The sequence below is a fragment of the Somniosus microcephalus genome, chromosome 33 (genome assembly GCF_052327205.1).
Source record: "Somniosus microcephalus isolate GS21.2 chromosome 33, FLI_Smic_1.0, whole genome shotgun sequence".
In the NCBI taxonomy this organism is placed as follows: Eukaryota; Metazoa; Chordata; class Chondrichthyes; order Squaliformes; family Somniosidae; genus Somniosus; species Somniosus microcephalus.
The window spans coordinates 29982230-30002587 of NC_141019.1; the positions used below are offsets into that span (position 1 = coordinate 29982230).

Genomic DNA, 20358 nt, shown 5'->3' on the forward strand with positions numbered 1-20358 from the left:
AGACTTCAGTGGTGCAAACAAATCACAGTAGAAGTATCTCCTTAATGCTGCCACTCAAGGTGTTGCGTTCAATGCACTTGGAAACCAAATTGAGACAAGCATGAGTGAAGGAACAGACAATTCATTGCAGTCCAGTGGTCTGTGCTTGACCAGATCAGTGGCCTAAGAGGACTTAGCCTTCAGTCGAGACAGGCATGCAATTGCACAGAAACAGACATCTGCTAGTCCCAGGTTATCCTGAATGCACCACAGTAACAGGTGATATATTTAAAAGGATGCAAAACATGAGTACAGAACAGGACATTCCTGGCACAGATACAGAGCCCTCTGGGTCAATGGTGCATGGAGGTAGAGGCCATTGGAATCTTAAGAAGCTTGCAAGTGCTGTCAACTACCATCTAATCCTTCAATTAGAGATTTGCATAGGAACAGTATGAGCTAGTTCAAGATAAACGAGTTCACGAGGCACGAGGGGAAAGCATAGCACATCATTCATATTTACTGCAAGCACTATTACACAAATGAAAAAACTTCACAAACCTTGAAATCAGACTTTTAATATATGCATTAGAAATCCAAACAGCACTAGGAATGCTGAGACAACACAAAGATGACAGGGCTAAAGAGGAAAGGTGCAACAAGCAGGAGCTGCTAGTTAACAAATCTGTTCTGCTATGCTAAATGCTGTAAAAATTACATGCAGCTTCATTCTCAAATGAATCATCATGGTTTGTGACACAGCAGCCTCTCTTCCTGCATGGGCTGCTTTCATGCTGATGATTCCTGCGTCTTGCGTCCTCCTATGACTTGCTGCTGCTCAGGTAATGTTACAGTGAAGCCTCTGTCCCTGGTGAGATGTGTGCTACATGTCACACAATGATAAAATCTGGAAAACTTCTCTGGTGCATATTGTAAAGACCCCCACAGATGGTCCAAATGTCTGATATATTGCTTGAGCTACCACCCCCAAATTGTACCTCATTGTAGTTCTAGTCTGCAGAGGGAGGGGTACAGGTGTGATGAGCCATGGTTGCAGCATGATTGTTTGACAATGTAGGAGTCATGAGTGCTCTCTGGAAGAGGTCACCAGAATGATTTTCAGGCAGTGATTCCAAGTTCATAGAGTAATAACCCATCATGTTGATTAAAGCGCACAATTGCATACAAGTGCACAGTTTATGATGCGCTGTCTCCTCAATAAGTCAAAATTGCACTTGCCTTGTCTGTTGCTGCTCTGCGCCAAAGTCTGTGTATTTGCATGGTGAAATCGAGCTTCCATCACATGTTTTATGTAGTGGTGCACATCAAACTGGCTGATGGCACAGGTATTTGCTGTGAATAAATGACAGGTTCCTGTGGCATACAAGTGGAGGGCGATACGGACTTCCACTGTGTCTGGTAGTGTAGTGCAAATGTTGGACTGTGTCTACATGTCTGCTCCTATAAGATGGCAGATCTTAGTGACAACCTCTCTGCTAAGCCATGGTCTGCTCAGGCTCTCATCCGCAAAGGCCCAGGTAGCCATTGATCTCAGTCCATCCACTATCTGGAGTACTGGCAGTGGTATGCCTCCTATGCAACTCCTATTTGTTTACCAATATGGTAATCTATTCTTCACCTATGCAGTTAAACATATTGGAGAAAAACCTCCTTCTCTAGTGATTACTCTCTTCCCTTTACAAACTCGGACTCCTCCCTCTGTAGCTCAAGAAAGAACTTGCATTTATATAGCGCCTTTCACGACCACCGGATGTTCCGAAACACTTTGCAGCCAATGAAGTACTTTTGAAGTGCAGTCACTGTTGTAATGCAGGAAACACAGCAGCCAATTTGCGCACAGCAAGCTCCCACAAACAGCAATGTAATAATGACCAGATAAGTTATTTATTTATTTATATTGATTTATTTTTATGTTGATTGAGGGATAAATATTGGCTGGAACACCAGGGATAACTCTTCTGCACTTTGAAACAGTGCCATGGGATCTTTTACGTCCACCCAAGAACACAGATGGGGCCTCGGTTTAACATCTCATCCGAAAGACGGCACCTCAGACAGTGCCGCACTGGAGTGTCAGCCTAGATTTGTGTGCTCAGGAGTTTTATATTGTACAAGATGAGTGGGAATTCAAAAGTGAGGGGTTTAACTTGAGGGACCCTTAGCTGGCTTTTCACAAGTCTTTAGAAAGCTAAAGACGACATTATACTGGCAATGTTCATAAATATTTATAACAATAGCTTTCACGAGGAAGGAATTGCTGAAAAGTCATTAAAAAATTACTCTGCATTAATGCTCGTTTTATTTGGATAATCAGCCTTCCAAATAGAAAAATGTCAAACTAAATGCACTACATTAGGGAGTGGCAAGAGGCACGTTTGTGTTCACAGTTCCCAATCTCATTGAACCATTTGGGAAAGACATAGGGAGGAAGGGGAAAAATCACTGAGCATCTAGCAAGGCCAGTTTTGTGTATTTCCTGACCAGAAGTTACAGGACAGCTTTGGCAGGGGCCCAAGTCTGCTGCCCACCCTTGGGCAGAGGATGGTATGAATTAGAGAGAGACCTAAAAGGAAGGTGGAAAGAGAAAAACAACATGAAAAATCAGGTAAATACATTTTTTAAAATGCCATAAATTTTACCATCATAGGAAAGACAATAGCAGCAGGTGAGGCTTTGATGACCCACAGCAGGACCAGACAGGTGAGCTGTATGAGTGTAAAAAGGTGAACTTTGCGCAGAGGCACATGACGCAGGTAGATAAAATCTGGTTGGTGCTTGGCTGGCATCGCAAATAGTTGCAGACGATCAAAGAACTGGAAAAAGCAAGTTTTAATACAATTAAAAAAAGGTTGTTAATTTACAAAAAGATCAGACTCATCTACAACACTCATTACAAATATATGTTGCATGTTAAATTTGAAAAATCTTTATGAACAATATGAAACATAGGAACAGGAGTAGGCCATTCAGCCCCTCGAACCTGTTCTGCCATTCAATGAGATCATGGCTGATTTGCGACCCGCCTTTGGCCCATATCCCATAGCTTTTTGTTAATCAAAAGGTATTATCAATCTCAGATTTAAAATTAACAATTGATCTAGCATCAATTGCTGTTTGCAGAAGGGTTCCCTTTATGTGTGGAAGTGTTTCCTAATTTCACTCCTGAAAGGTCTGGCTCCAATTTTTAGACTGTGCCCCCTAGTCCTAGAATTCCCAACCAGCGGAAATAGTTTCTCTCTATCTACCCGATCCGTTCCCCTTAATATCTTGAAAACTTTGATGAAATCACCCCTTAACCTTCTAAATTCCAGGGAATACAACCCTAGTTTGTGTGATCTCTCCTCGTAACTTAACCCTTGAAGTCTGGGTATATCAGCTAGAAACAAGATTTTAAAATACGGTATTTTTCCATGTAAAAGTTATTTACAAAAACTACCGTAATTCTTCAGGTAGAATACAACTTTTCACCTTCCCCAAATTCCTGAGAGGGGAGAGGAATGGGTTAATAAATGGATACTAAAATATTTCCTAAAATTTACTGCGCAAGTTGGAGGATGCATATTATACACAGGGACGTATTATACTTCATGATACTTGAAAAAGCATTCCAGCTTTCGTGTGTCTTTTTCCTCTATTTTAAATCAACCAGTAATCATTCTTTCACAAGGCAGAAGTAAAGTTAATTCACAACAGCATTAAAAACAATGCTGAATATAGTATACGATGAAAGTGAGATTTTGTTCCATTTGCTGTTGTTTGGAGTAATGTCTGCAAACTAGTTGAATTATAGTTAATAAAATGTTAACAATTGAAAATCTACAATTATGCATTTCAGCATTAAATAAGTTCAGAATAATACATCCAGATAAAGTGATTTACTTGTTTGACAAAGCAGTTGAAATATTTTGGGGTCCAGATAAACAAATCAATTTATATTTTCTTCATAATATTAAATACTATTACAAATTTCACTTATGTTGGGTATACATTTTGTAGTGAATAAAGTCAGTTTTATGAATGTAATTCTCACCTGAATTCCTTTCAGTGATGAGGCCCCCATGTAAAGAAAGACTCCATAAAGCACTGGCATCGGAATGAACTGCAAATATAAAAGTGATTGGAAATGTCACAAAGGAAACCTACACATTGTTCTACTGTTCCACTTAAGTAATTTTGTTTTTTCCTTCCCCCACCTCCTCCCCGCCCACCAACACATAAAATGATCTGACAAAGAGGAAGGGCTAATAGTAAGCCTATGCAAAGGCTACTCTGTAACCACAGTAGTTTACAGCATAGAAGGAGCCTATTCAGCTCATTGCATCTTTGACAGTTCTTGCCAAGAAGTGGGTAAGAGCAGTCTGGATAAATCCAGACTCTGATTTTTCCTTCCTCTCTTCCAACAAAACAACTTCATCTCCACTCAGCAGCTTCCCAGATAGTACACTTCAGATTGGGAACCATTTGGGAAGTCATCCATGCAAATCATGTCCAATTACTTTGTGGCATCGTGTCCTGGTACAACAATGTCTTTAATATGTTTCAATTTCAAAAATAAGGAATATCCACCAGCAGATTATTATTAGCCTCATCTCTAAGAGCATAAACGTTGATGGTGTCAGCTTGGGCATACATTGTGTCGCTGAAACCTAGATGATGAACCTCTGCTATAGATTCATCTGTTTAAAAAAGCAAAGATGTATATTTTTAAAAAGTTGCCACATTCTGGGTATCTTTAAAGAAACTCATTGGCCCAGAAATTCGGGTCCCAACGCGTGAGTACAGACGGAGTACTCGCGCGTGGACCCGATGGAAGTGCCGGAATCTTGCATAGGTCGAACGCGTGCGCGCGGGAGTCTGCGCGTGCAACTTCCTTTTTTTATTAACAGGCTTTAACGTGCGGGTAAGTCTGTACATTTTAGAAATGTAAAAAGCAGCCGTAAGGACTTCATTTTCAAAGGTAAGTGGTCAATTATTTAAAATTAAAACATTTTTTCCACAGGTTTTTTACTTTTAAATACTTTAACGCAAGGTAAGTTTATTTTTAGCTCCGTTTTTAAAAAAAATTATTTTTTTCAAAAATTTACATTTTTGTTTAAAATAATTATTTAATGTCATTTATAGTTTATTTACAAAGTGTGATTTAAAAAATTTTTTATTTGAAGGTACAGTTTTACAGCCTCAGCATTTATACGTTTTGACAGGTCTATCTGTCAAGACTTATGAATGGAGCATTCCCTGCTCCGATTGGCTGCCTGTTGTTCACGTGATCCCAGGGGACGCATCGCACTAACTACGCCCCCGGGACACGCCAGCATAGCGCGCCGGCCTCTGGGACAGGCCTCGGAGAGGAATTCCACGCAGGCCAAGAGGTCAACTGCCGGCACGCTAGCTAAGTGTAGGTCGGGGGCTTGCACCCGCGGGAAGCCCCCGACCCCAATTTCTGGGCCAATAGCTCTTTGTTTATGGGAAAGACTAGTGTTGAATTGGATGCCACATAATGTAATGATTTTAGCAGATTAACTAATTCTGCAGATCACAGCAGTGGAGGACTAATATTCATTAATGACTAGCAAATTTTATAGAAGTTGGCACCATGCTGAATTAAATAGATTGTATCACAAAAACCTATAAAAATAGTGATTTTCATGCTGTCAACTAATGAGCCCTTGTATTCATAAAAATCAATCTAACAATTAATAATAAGTTATCTACGTTTGCATATAAACCCAATGTGAACGTTTTTTGTGTGATGGTCCAATAGGTCAGAGATTAGGTGGATTTATTGCAACAGAAAATAACTTGACCTTGCATCCAATGTGCTGACAGAAATGTGTTGTATAACGTGATTCGGTTGAGTTCCACACTGGCATTAAACTATTTATTCTGAGATTCATGTTCGTTGCATTATATTTAGGGTTGGTTTAATGGGCTGAACCAGACTTCAAAGAAATTGAAATAGATAAAAATAAGAACTTGCCATAGTACTTCAATTCATTGAGTTCTAGGATTTGGTTAGACCAAAGACCCTCACGTACTAACGTGAGGCTTCTGTTACACAGATCACACATCACTCCCAATCAAGACATCGATACTAAAGGCAGTACAAAAAGATGAAACACATTTAATTCACTATTCAAGTAACAAGGAACTTATAATTCAAACAGAAAAAACGATTCCACTTCAGGAGCAGTTATTGAAAAGGAAAATTAATCCATTATCTATTATAATTTCTACTCAGTAGCACCTACTGATATTTTTTCATATTTCCATTTAATTGTAAATACATTAGTTACTTTAGCTTGTAAAAGCTCTAATTCATGTGTAATATTCACCTATTCAAAGAGTGTATAGTGCACTATAGTACTAAATTTAATCCAGTATATTGATACTGCAAATTGGACAAATATTAATCCTATCAGACAACACTGTAAAAGCATATTATTGAAAAAGGTAAGGTTCCAAACTAAGGGGATCTGCCTACAGAAACTGCTGTGAAATCATTGAGGGCAAGTGGTCCTATAAAGCTCCCAAAATTATAAAATCATTTTATTTCAGGTGTCAGCCATGGCTGAGTGGTGGCACGCTCGCCTCCGAATCAGAAGGTTGTGGGTTCATAGGATATACAGCACAGAAACAGGCCATTCGGCCCAACCAGTCCATGCCAGCGTTTGTGCTCCACACGAGCCTCCTCCATTCTTTCCTCATCTAAATCCATCAGCATAACCTCGATTCCCTTTTCCCCTCATATGCTTGTCTAGCCTCCCTTTAAATGCATCTATACTATTCACTTCAACCAAGGTTCGATACAGGTTTAGCATAACTTTCCTATTTTCCAATTCTACAACTAGAAATAAACCCTAGTGCTTGATTTGCTTTTCTTATGAAATAACAACAGAAAACGTTGGAAAAACTCAGCAGGCCAGGGCAGCATCCGTGGAGAGAAAAAAAAAAGTGTGTTTCAGGTCGATGACCTTTTGTCTTATGGCCTTGCTAACCTGTCTCGCAACTTTTAGTGATTTGTGTATTTGTACTCGGAGATCCCTTTGTTCCTCTACCCCACCTGGACTCGCTCCCTCCAAGGTGATAAGTGACCACCCTATTCGCATTTATCTGTGTTGAACTTCATTTGCCAATTATATGCCCATTCTGCAAGTTTATTAATGTCCTCCTGTAATTTGTTGCAGTCCTCCTCAGTATTGACTATCCCTCCCAATTTGGCACCATCTGCAAATCCTTCAAAGTACTTCATTGGCTGTAAAGCACTTTGAGATGTCCGGTGGTCGTGAAAGGTGCTGTATAAATGCAAGTCTTTCTTTCTTTTAGTCTGAGAGTTTGGGTGTGATAGCAGAGTACATCCCTGTAAAGTGAGTCAGAGGGGAATTTTAACCCGCAAAAACAGGTAGGATTAATTCTCAAACCCGACCCCAACCCGCCCACTTCCAGTTTTAACGGAGGCGAGATGGGGGTTAGCAACCAACCCACTCCCAGGAGGCGGGTCAGTCATTTAAATATTATAATGAGCAGCATGCCTCAGATTTAATCTCCATTTTAACCTGGCAGCTAAAGGGAGGCGATGACTGCTGGATCCAGCTGGTAAGTGTCTTTCCACTCTTTTCCCCCCGTTCCCCCACCCCCAGTCTTCACTATTCCTCCTATACACTCCCTGGCTGCGACTTCTGATCTCTCCCTGATCTCTTTCCCTCCCCTCCACCCCCCCCCCCCCCGCCCACAAACGATCTCCCCTCCGGCCTCCGCCCCCACCCCAATCTCCTCTCCGGCCTCCGCTCGCCCCCCCCCTCACCCCCGATCTCCCCTCCGGCCCCCGATCTCAGCGGGACCCGAGGGAAAGCCAGTCTTCTGGTTTTCCCGAACACAAAACGGCTCCCCCGCCATCTCCGAGCTAATATCAGGGCCATCTTCTATTTGAACGGTTTTTAATTTTGAAGATGATTACTGACAGAAATTACTATGATTAACTGTCCTCACCACGTTGCAGAGTTCCCAATCTCAGTGCACTGCTATCAGAAGGCACTGAACAAAGACCAGACATGTCCCAATGGGGGTATGAGAGAAAATCTGGAGCACCATCCTGAGCTACTGTGTGGTTTCTGCTTGTGGCAATTCTGAGCGAGATGGACAGAAGCTTGAGATTACATCAGCTAAGCACCTGCTCTTTCTCCTGGGAGGACATACAGAGCCCAGCATTTATAAATGTTATTCAACTGTTCCACCGGGAGTATGCAGACAACAGATCATGGATTAATAGTTCACTGAATTAATCAATGGAAAACTAATTAAGGTAAGAGACAACACCCTGGAAGAATCACACATTGAACAGTTTATCACTTGGTGATTGAGTAATGCAAGATTAGGTTCCCATTTTAGATTTAAAGGGTGTGTCAGCATTTTATTCCCATTACAAAGTAAGTGTTGTATTCACCACTTTTTTTTTTTTTTTGCTGTGAACTAATCTTCAAAACAAGTACCTCAAAACTATATTTGCGGTGTGGTTAAACATTTTTGTGAAAAATTGAGATATTTAAAGACTGCTCTGGTCTGGAAATGTGCAGGATAGTTGCTTATGGGGGAGGTAACTGTACATATTTGTTCCACCAATAGGTACTTACCTGTAGCATTGCTCCATGATCTGCAATGTTTTATTCTAGTTTTACTTCTACTCTTCGGCGGTTTTATTTTGACTCACGGGGCTGTCCTCGTCATACAAACAATTCCCTTCAACATATATGTGCTCCAAAGAACAGATTTTCTCCTTTTCCTTTGCATCAGCTAGTACTCAGATTAAAACATCCGTGTGACAAAAGTCTGTGCTCAAGGGTCAAAGTGAAGTACCTGGAAGTGCCTGTATTTCAAGGCTATGAGGGCTAGGCCTTATGTTCTATAATAAACCAATATTTCCCTGTTCTTCTATAAATAATCTGTAGAACGTTGAAAAGCATATTCTGTCTCGCTACCAATTTCCAGTAAAAGGTACAGGAAACTCTTTGGTATCCGGCACCGACGGGACCAGCGTGTTGCCGGTTGATTAAAAATTCCGGATGACGGAGAGGGTTATCTACCGAGGCTATTTTTAACAAACAAAAATAAAAAAAATCAAGAAAGGTGCAGTATACAGTAATTGAGTACTCACCTACAGAATGTTGTGAATGGATGGTGGAAGATGCTTGATTAAGTACAGTACTGCCAGTTGAGGGTAATCCATAACTCTAATAACTTCCGACAGTGCCAAGAAGCCGAGTAGTGGCAGTTTGGAGAACTACCCCCACCGACTAACTCTGCCACCGCGGGAGACTCGGACTCGGCAACAGTGCCGGTTATTGAGGTGGTGTTGTTTTCGGAGTATGAATTTTGCTGGTTAATAGAGAATTCCGGATATTTAGGTGCCGTTTAAACAAGAGTTTCCTGTACTTTTGTTTGCCTTAGTAAGGGTGATCACAATAAAATGCTATTGTGTGCATTCAGCTGGACCAGTGTACCCTTCTTAACCCATAGTAAACACAAATGCACAACACAAAAGTGAGGTCTTTGTCTATGATTTTTTAATTGCTGAAAGTTGAGGATAATATGGATGTCAGCAGGTTAGAAGACTTCAAACTCTGGCCACAAGGCAAGAAGAGGAACATAAATTAGCAAGCTTCAGCAAAATTAGCGATTGGAAAAAAAAATGTCCCCATGTTTGTAGTTGGTACATGCAGTATACTCTCACCAGAAGTAGTCAGCACTACAGTGGGATGCCGTTTATCCACGGAGTTTGGAAACACCTTTGTCTGGATAACCAATTATGTATCAATTCCATTTACAGGAAACTTTCGATTAACCGGCAGCTAAATAACTGGAAATGTCGGTTAACCAGCAAAATTCAGGAGTAGGTTCAGGTAACTTTTATTACTTGCCTTCCTCCATGTGTTGCTGTGCAAGGGTGTGGCTGCAGCTGTTGCTAAGCTACAGAGACGCTTGCAACTTGTGGCCATTGTTCTGAAGCTGCTGCTAAGCAACAGGGCTTGTTGCTTTATACGGAGCTCTCAGCTCCGTATCTTTTACTACAGCGGTCGGTTATCCGGAATTTTTGATGAACCGGCACCACGTCGGTCCCGTCCGTGCCGGATAAAAAAAAGTTTCCTGTAGTGTTAATTCAGCACAATATGAAGAAATTATTATCACAGGGTATGCTGGGAGGTCTGGCCACTTTGGATAACCAATCAACACAAATAATTGGTGTTGGGCTAAACGGCTTTCCACCACATATTGATCACTCTTTTTGCAAGCTCGTTAATTCCTTTATTTTCAAATCTTGCACTGCCTGCAGCTAGAGCAAGGGTTTCTGGCCTGCTCCAATGCCACTACTGTTTAGAGGTGTCTCCTAGGAGGGGGCTCAAAATTGACCAAGAGGTGAATCAACCTCAGATTTTCCTCACTCTTCCCTCCTCCTCAGTGCCTTGCTCATTACCTACCCATGGCCATGACTGGGAATTTAATCAAAGCAGGAGATGCAAACTGCACCCCACTGGATCACTGGGATGTTCGGGCACAACACTGCCTCCACACTGATTATTTGTACAATAAGAATATGATGATGAATATCCCATGAGAAAATTGCCCTGTTTAAAAAGGTATGAAAAGTGGTTGTGGACATCTTACTTCAGAAACAAACTGCAATGCAACCAAAATCCTAAATTTGAGTGTTACAGGAAACTTTCTGGTATCCGGCACTGACGGGACCGAGCTGGTGCCGTACCATCAAAACTGCCGTAGAAACCAGCGCTAATGTTAAAACATACGGAGCTTTTGAGCTCCGTGTGAATCAACAAACCCTGTTGCTTAGCAACAGCTTCAAAACAGTCGGCCGCAGCTTAAAAGCGTCTCTGTAGCTAAGCAACAGCTTCAGCTAGACCTTGCAGAGCCTGACTGGAAAAAAAAAAGCAACGAGAAGTAAATTTTTTTTATAGGAAACGGCTCCTGAATTTTGCCGGTAGATCGAGCTTTCCGGACATTTAACCTCCGGTTAAACGAAAGTTTCCTGTATATCACTTCAGGAATTTTTTTAATTGATTAAAGTTTTGTAAACATTAAGATAAACAGAACCTGGGTTATAGTCCAATTGAAAGCCTGGTTTGTATTCCACAATCTAATGCAGATAAATCCTCCAAAAAATCACAATTCACCACAATTTACAGCTACCAAAAGTTGCCTTCCACTGTTGACTTACCTGTAAGAAACCAGTCATAAAGACAGAGCAGCCCATAAGAACAAAGATCATAAGACCGGTGACCCGCTGTTCCCGAATGCCAAGGAACTTTGGCTGTTCACCAGGAGCTGAACATTCCGACTCCAGCTTCAAACTGTTCACATGAGAGATGGAGAGAACAGTTGCAGCTACAAACCAGGGCAGTCCCATGATTGAACACACACCCAACATTATAGCCACCATCATGAGGTCAAGGTGATAGCCACATCCTTTCTGTGGAGAGAAAGAACTAATTACTTGAAATCTCTAAGTTGTGGCAGGTTAATTTAGTAGCCTCAAGTTTCAGCATAGTGTTACAATCCAAAACAGTCAACTTAAAACATACAAAGACCAAGATGCGGTTTTTATAACGATAGCAAAATACTGCAGATGCTGGAAATCCAAAACAACAACAGAATATGCTGGAAAAACTCAGCAGGCCAGGCAATATCCGTGGAGAGAAAATAGAGTCAACGTTTCGGGTCAAACCCTTTGTCAAGTCTTGACGAAGGGTTTGACCCGAAACGTTGACACTATTTTCTCTCCATGGATGTTGCCTGGCCTGCTGAGTTTTTCCAGCATTTTCTGTTATTGCAGTTTTTGTATGTGTGCTACACTGATTTTGCAGTGGATCCATTTTACGTCTGTATATATGATGCAAAGTACTAACCTATTATACGTTGAAGTAATTAAAGATGTAACTGTGCAACATAATGTTATCTGCAATATCCATTTTCAACAAAAACTCCTTGGGAAGATTATTAATAATCAGGAGGAATTCACACCTTCAGTTTGTGCTCCTTCCGGTTTATAATGACAGCAGTGATCTGTTGGTCCATGAAGATAAGAATGGTACAGAGCAGAGCTGGGATAATGGCAGCAATGACTGTCCACCAGGGATTTGGGCCTATGGGGTTAATTAGCCACCCACGATCATCTCTTGTTGGCTGAAAAAAAAGCGCACAGTACAAGGATTTTTTTTTTGTTTTTAAATTTCAATAACAATTCCACAACTGACTGATATCAGTGCAATCCTCTACCCGCTCATTAGCAATGTATTCCAAGGACATTATACATTAATGTGGTTACTTTTGCACATCTCATTAAACTGCTACAGTCAATCCTCAAAATAGACACCCAAAATCAGAGCGAATTACAATTTTTAAGTGGAACTCAATTGTAATTATTGTTCTGCTGGAGTTAAAGTGGCTCTCATTGTAATCTTCGATTTATTCTTTGTTTGTACCCGACTGTTCAAAATATTGGCCTCAGCCATGTTGCTTTCAGTGGTGGTATCTACTTTCCTTAATTGAATGAAGCAGTGAAACAGGACGAATAGTTTGGGGGCAGTCATTCTTTTGCTTTTTAAAAAATATATTTTCAAATAAAATGACATCCCATTTTTGTAATATGGTTATCTTGTTCAACTAAATGTTAAAATAGTTTAAATATTAAGACCAAATATTTCTTTCTGCGAGCTGTAAGGATCCTGAAGGACATCAGACCAAATGACAGGCAACCCTAGGACATAGCAGGGAATCAAAATGTTCATGACAGTCAATTGGGCAGGATATAGAGAGGCGTATATGCAGGACTGAGATATACCATTCTAGTTCACCTGGCCGGTTCCAAAGTTTAATACCATACATTACTCTTGCACATACCCCTTAATTGCTTTCTCTGCCAAATATCTATATGTGGTGCTGATTAGGAACCAAAATGGAGACCTATGCATGGAGGCAGAGGGCATGGCTGAGGTACTAAATGAGTACTTTGCATCCGTCTTTACCAAGGAAGAAGATGCTGCCAAACTCAGTGAAAGAGGAGGTAGTTGAGATACTGGATGGGATAAAAATTGATAAAGGAGATACTAGAAAGGCTGGCTGAACGTAAAGTAGATATGTCACAAGGACCGGATGGGATGCATCCTAGGATGCCGAGGGAAGTAAAGGTGGAAATTGCAGAGGTACTGGCCATAATCTTCCAATCCTCCTTGGATACGTGCCAGAGGACTGGAGAATTGCAAATGTTACACCCTTGTTCAAAAAAGGGTGTAAAGATAAACCCAGCAACTACAGGCCAGTCAGTTTAACCTCGGTAGTGGGGAAGCTTTTCGAAACAATAATCTTGGACAAAATTAAGAGTCACTTGGACAGGTATGGATTAATTAAGGAAAGCCAGCACGGATTTGTTAAGTTGATTGAATTTTTTTGATGAGGTAACAGATGAAGGCAATGCAGTTGAAGTGGTGTACATGGACTTCCAAAAGGCATTTGATAAAGTGCCACATAATAGGCTCGCCAGCAAAGTTGAAGCCCATGGAATGAAAGGGACAGTGGCAGCATGGATACAAAATTGGCTAAGTGACAGGAAACAGTAGTGGTGAATGGTTGTTTTTCGGACTGGAGGAAGGTATACAGTGGTGTTCCCCAGGGGTCGGTACTAGGACCACTGCTTTTCTGGATGTATATTAATGACTTAGATTTGGGTGTACAGGGCACAATTTCAAAATTTGCAGATGGCACTGTGTGAACAGTGAGGAGGATAGTGATAGACTTCAAGAAACATAGAAGATAGGAGCAGGAGAAGGCCATTCAGCCCCTCGAGCCTGTACCGCCATTTAAAGAGATCATGGCTGATCATCCAAATTCAGTACCCTATCCCTGCATTCGCCCCATATCCCTTGATCCCTTTAGCCTTAAGAAATATATCTAACTCCTTCTTGAATATATTTAATAAGTTGGCCTCAACTGCCTTCTGTGGTAGAGAATTCCACAGGTTCACCACTCTCGGTGAAGAAATTCCTCATCCGTCCTAAATGGCTTACCCCTTATCCTTAGACTGTGACCCCTGGTTCTGGACTCCCCCGCCATCAGGAACATCCTTCCTGCATCTAGTCCTGTTAGAATTTTATACGTTTCAATGAGATCCCCTCATTCTTCTAAACTCTAGCGAATATAAGCCTAATCGACCCAATCTCTCCTCATACGTCATTGACGGGCTGGTAGAATGGGCTGACATGTGGCAGATGAAATTTAACGCAGAAAAGTGCGAAGTGATACATTTTGGTAGGAAGAACGAGGAGAGGCAATATAAACTAAAGGGTACAATTCTAAAGGGGGTGCATGAACAGAGACCTGGGGGTATATGTGCACAAATCATTGAAGGTGGCAGGGCAGGTTGAAAAAGTGGTTAAAAAAGCATACGGGATCCTGGGCTTCATAAATAGAGGCATAGAGTACAAAAGCAAGGAAGTTATGAACCTTTATAAAACACTGGTTCAGCCTCAACTGGAGTAGTGTGTCCAATTCTGGACACCACACTTTAGGAAGGATGTGAAGGCCTTCGAGAGGGTGCAGAAAAGATTTACGAGAATGGTTCCAGGGATGAGAGACTTCAGTTACGTGGATAGACTGGAGAAGCTGGGGTTGTTCTCCTTAAAGCAGAGAAGGTTGAGAGGAGATTGGATAGAGGTGTTCAAAATCATGAGGGGTCGAGACAGAGAGAGAGAGAGAAACTGTTTCCATTGGCGGAAGGGTCGAAAACCAGAGGACACAGATTTAAGGTGATTGGCAGAAGAACCAAAGACAACGCGAGGAAAAACTTTACGCAGCGAGTGGTTAGGATCTGGAATGCACTGCCTGAAAGGGTGGTGGAGGCAGATTCAATCGTGGCTTTCAAAAGGGAATTGGATAAGTACCTGAAGGAAAAAAATTTGCAAGGCTACGGGGAAAGGGCGGGGGAGTGGGACTAGCTGAAGTGCTCTTGCAGAGAGCCGGCACGGGCTCAACGGGCCGAATGGCCTCCCTCTGTACTGTAACCATTCTATGATTCTATGTATCCAGTTCCCTCTTGAATCCATCTCCATGGACAATGTTTCAGATGATCACCACTGTCTGCGAAGAAGTTAAATCTAAAATGTCAGTTCTCCTCTCGAGCTTCAGTGCATGCCTCATTGTTGTAGGGTGTGACTACTTCAAATAGAACTTGTGTTCAGTTTATCCATATCCCTTAGAATCTTCAACATCTCATTAAGATTGCTAATATAACAATTATTTTAAAAATATACATAATATATACATATTCATATGTAATAAAATAAAAATCTCAAATACAAATCTCTTGAAGTAGCAAAGTATTTACTTTGAGTATCTCGAAGGATCCTCCAAATTATTTTGTTACCTTAAAGACACTAGGAACTTGAAGCTTTGGTGATGGAATTCCCAGGACATAGTCAATAAGAACCATGGACAAGATCGTCAGGAAAACAGCAAAGTCACTTATCATTGATCGCACCTGCCAGTAAATATTGTAAATTAATAGAACAGGGTTAACGCCTCCCTTAGCATAATAAACAGAAGAATGTTATACAAATGCATGATGTATTCATAAGCTTTGTGTAATAACAGTGGACGAAACCAGAGGAAAAAAATCTGCCTTGCCAAAAAGAAATTACATTTGAAGGAACAAATCATTTATAACAGGTGTAGCCCTTTTCCATTAAAACTCTCTGCCCAGTGATCACCTATATAGTTATAATAAGATGACATATTACCAGGAGCAGGTTGCTACATGCCCTCCTACTCAGTAGCTGCACCTTATACTTGGCAAACTAGACCAAGAGATTTTTTTTTAAAGCTGTGTTGCCCTACAAAAACACAACCTGCAAAACTCTAGAAAATTATTATTTTTACAAAGCTGGAGAAACAGATTGCATGTACCTTAGTTGGAAAATAGTGACTTGTTTTAAACTGTTTGAAGAACCCTGACAGGGCAAATGTAGAAAAGAATAGTATAACAGACCAGAAGAGGACATCTGGGGTGTATGGTCCATGGTGTCCACATGAAGGACCAACAAATTCACCATGAAATGCCCTACAGTCCTGGATGATGAAAGGCAGAAAACAGATCATATTAAAAATGTTGCATTGTACTAGTTTTATGGAGAGCCATGGTAATAGGCTTCTTCGGTGGATAGGATCCTCCACACACCACTGGAGCAATCTGCACCAGGTTACCACTTGATGGGAAAAAAGGATCATATTGGGACAACCATCCTAGAAGACATTTCGTCACACAAGGACATCACTGTCAGAGGCATGCCGACACAATCCTTACCCATCCCACACATCATAAAAGCTCTGACCTGACCCCGACTGGCAATTTGCTTTTCCTAACACCAGGATTTAAATCATTCACAGCCTTGCACGCTGCCACGTTTAGATATCCTTTTCCTCTCCAACTCAATCTGTATATAGTGAGTTCAGTTTATTGTTTTTGTGTATAGTGAGAGTTCAACTCTTATTTAATATACAAATATTGGTGTTTTATAAATGTATTTGGATTACTTCATAAGGCTATCAATTGGCATCTCATTAAGAGATGCACTGGAAGCAGCCATGGAATGGCAGGAATGATCTTTAACCTGCCCCAGGCTTCTGTTCAGAAAGGTGTTAGCAGTGTAGGATACCCTCTACCATCCATTTGTCAGTTTACTGCTAACAGACTAGTTTGTCTTGGATCCTTGCACCATAGGAGACGAATAACTGTTCAGACTGCCTAATTTGTTCTGCTCAAGAGACATGATAACTCAGAGCTCGGTGAGCATCTACGCAGTACAGACGGGATAAAATGATGCAGCGAAATTTCTTAAACCGAATGAAACTGGGAAGCAACCTCAACATGGGCACAATTTTTGAATAACTTGCATAAAATGAGACAGCAGCAGGCGGAACCCCCAAGTGAAGAGAATAGTGAGTTAGTAGAGCACAAGCAGAAATTGGTGGGGATACTTAACAAGTACTTTGCTTTAATGTTCACAAAAGAGGATATTTGGGAGGAGGTAAATCCTGAATTGGTTAAAAGTGAGACGAGGGATGCAATATTTAAAAGGAAAGTAAGAAATTAAGCTGAAGAACAAAGTGCCAGGACCTGATGGGATCCTGAGGAAAATGAGGAAGAAACAGAAGAGGCCCGAGAAAGTACAATTGAGGGTTCCATTGAAAGCTGGCCAATCTAACACCCATTTTCCAAAAGGAAGTCAGAGCTAACCCAGGTAATTACCATACAATCTAAAGAGCAAAGCTTTTCTTTTTTTCTTTCTTTTGTACGTTTGCCCTGAAAAGGACAGCGTGGTATATTTTCTGAAGGGTTCTTGTCCAGTGCCAATCTGTATCAACACCTTAGTCTCCTGGGAAACCTGATAAGAAAGCACAACAACCTGGTCAAGCTGGATAAATTAATAGAACATTTGCTACCCTGTCTGTCTAATCTAGCTTCCTCCGAAAGGCTGGAGACTTTGTCGACAAGAGGTCCTAGGCACAGGGCAAAGAACCTTTAGCCGAGGAAAAACAAACTGGTGCAATGGCAGAGATCCTGGGGCTTGCTCAGCACGTAGTTTCCCCAAAACTATTGCTGCAGTGTGTGGAGGATGCTGAATAAAGAACTGACGTTACATTTTCTGGGTGATTCGATTTACAAGATAAACTCCACAAAATCTTTTGCACAATTATTCATAGTGGTATCCTTTACTGTTTTTTAGTTTGTTATTTACTTCATACAAATATTTATAGTACAGGTAGACTATCCTTTATCCGAAAGCCTCGGGACCAGCCGTGTTTCGGTTTTCGGAAAATTTCGGATTTCAGAAGGTATTTTATAAGACTGGGAAATTTGTCGGGGGTGGGTGGGGGTCGGCGGGGGGGGGGGGGGGGGGGGTCGGGGGGCGGCTCGGCGTCGTGCGCACGACTTACGCTGAACGAAAAAACTTCCGGTTTTTAGAGGTTTTCGGAAGTTCGGATAAAGGATAGTCTACCTGTATCAGAAATAGCTATTGCTGGAATATGAAAATTTGTTTAAAAGAAATCATATGTACAGTCTATTCCTTCCAGTTAATATTTTTGCACAGACATCAGAATATGTAGCATTTAAACATACTCCTCTGTAATCATTAATGCCAATATAATTGACTGTCCTTTTAAGGGCTTGGAGGGCCTGAAAATTATATTATGAAAAACCAAGGGAATACCCGTTTTTCTCTAATTAGCAGCTCACTAACAAAATTACAGTAACGCACAACCGTGAAAATTAATGGGACTCCGGACCCGTGATTTCTTTCTTTGGTGCTGTCTATTGCTCTCTTCACAGCAGCAGTAGGCTTAATTGAGAGACTGTTCACAACCCTCCTTTATCCATACCCATTATCTTGAGCCAGGTTCATTTCCCAAACAAGTAGCCAATTGAAAATCCTTTTTTTTTTTTTAAAAACTTACACTGACGGTTAGGTTTGCCCAAGGAACGGACGATCTTGTAATGTTTTGCTTCTCCCAGTGCTCTAGAGTGCTGTTGTTAGGATTACGAGGCTCTGTACATATACAGCTAAAGTGAACAGAAACAGAAAATTAAGCTTAAAATATGTTATTGTAACTGGATGAGTGTGTGCATTTTCAGTTTGAACCAATCCTTACCAAAGTATTAGCCGAAAACAAATTTGAAATAAACTACTTTCACCAGGTGAAGTGTGTTAGTTTAAAGAAAGATATCTGCTCCACTTATTTACAAATCATTGTTCTTATTTGCCTTATTTACATCACTTTCCACCATGGCTTCTGCCCTCATTTGCACAAACTGTTCAGGCAGGATGGTAGAAAGCAAGAATATCCCATATTACCTCAGGGTCCAGTTCATCTGCTACAAAACACAGGCTATCCCTGCCAAAAACTGATGCAATTCAGCAAATGTGTAGCTGTCAGGTTCAAGTGATAAATATTCTATGAAATTTGAACTTGTGTGAAGTGAGCATTTTAACCATTATACAACCAGGTTGTCCTTAATTCTGACACTTCTGGTTTGGTCTTTTTACACACCATTTCCCCCATCAACAATTGTACCAAGTTCGTGATTCATGAGCATGTGTCTCAGGTGGCGTAACCCAGGGCAAACAATGACCCTAGCAGTAACAATTTTAGGGCTTCCATGATAGGTCAGCCGGTAAAGACATTGTATAATTGAGCCATACAGACTCAGACTCAAAGATCCTGAATTTAATTCCTAGTCTGTATGGAGTTAGCTGATCTCAGGTAGGTGGCAGTTGGGGGTGTCAGAATTGGCCTCCTTGCCCCTGGGCAAGGGAGGGAAAAGAAGATGGATTCCTGCTCTTGATCGATAGCCAAGGACCCCCTGCTGGGAAATTAAACATGCGTCAACAGGATCAAGCTTGGCTGTGGTGACCCCCATGGTGAAACAACCTCCCAGTACTCATCATCTAGGCTCACACTTCAAAAGGAATCATTTGACTAAGGTATTGGACGGCAACAGGTTCCCATGGAATGCTAATGCTGCAGGAGGGGAGAAAGTTGGCAAGAAAGAAAAAATGCAATGCTTACAAGTACTGAGTAAGCTGGTCCAGATTTGAATGCATGTTGAAAGAATAGATTTCCCCCAAATGAATCAGCTTTTCCAGGGCTTCATAGATGAAAATTATGCAGATAAGAGAGGCAAATGCCTCCTCAGTGAAACGAGTTATGTAACAAACAAGAGAGCTTGCATCAGTGGCAACAAGCAAGATACACAGGAACGATGTCCAGAGTCCAATATTCGCTCTCAAGGAAAGGTAGGACAAGTCGTAGTCCCTATAAAAAGGAGAGAAAATCCAATTAAAGAAATGTGAAATTAGGTCTAGTAAGAGGAACATATCTGAATTCTAATGTTAATCTAGAGATCAACATCAAGCAACTAACTCAGGCAGTGCGAAGTGGGGAGTGGAACACTTTTCATTCATTCCCTCCTCTTTCGTCACCCAGGTGACAGCATCAAGCACTTCCAGATAAGGTATGGCATTAGCAATAAAGGTGTCATAGCCCCAATCTCAGAAGAGAGCCTCTTACTGCACCAGTGTTAATGTTTCCATTTCCCACACCAGCCATCCTTAGGGTTCTCTGACTGATTTTGCTCAGTGCGTGTGAAATTGTTGTGTGGAACTCCTTCCAGCCAACAGAGAGATTTCCATCTCCTCAGTCCAAGGTGAATTTGAATCTAGGTGGCAGAGATGTTAAGTCAATGTCTAACCTACTGCATCACCCAGTGCCCCCAGAACTGAAAACTGATGACTAGAACAT

General features: G+C 41.3%; 1 protein-coding gene across 3 annotated transcripts in view; it reads right to left on the reverse strand.

Annotated features, from left to right (window-relative positions):
- The window catches only part of LOC147097075 (electroneutral sodium bicarbonate exchanger 1-like), a 197199-nt gene that overhangs the window by 15496 nt on the left and 161345 nt on the right, over window positions 1-20358 (reverse strand). For all 3 annotated transcript variants that reach the window (XM_085972875.1, XM_085972873.1, XM_085972876.1), the window contains exons 14-21: window positions 19627-19872; window positions 18514-18619; window positions 15964-16125; window positions 15425-15538; window positions 12028-12189; window positions 11225-11476; window positions 4031-4099; window positions 2640-2813 (exon numbers count right to left, since the gene is read on the reverse strand). In XM_085972875.1, coding sequence (XP_085829001.1) covers window positions 2640-2813; window positions 4031-4099; window positions 11225-11476; window positions 12028-12189; window positions 15425-15538; window positions 15964-16125; window positions 18514-18619; window positions 19627-19872 — 1285 coding nt within the window. The remainder of the gene's footprint in view (window positions 1-2639; window positions 2814-4030; window positions 4100-11224; window positions 11477-12027; window positions 12190-15424; window positions 15539-15963; window positions 16126-18513; window positions 18620-19626; window positions 19873-20358) is intronic.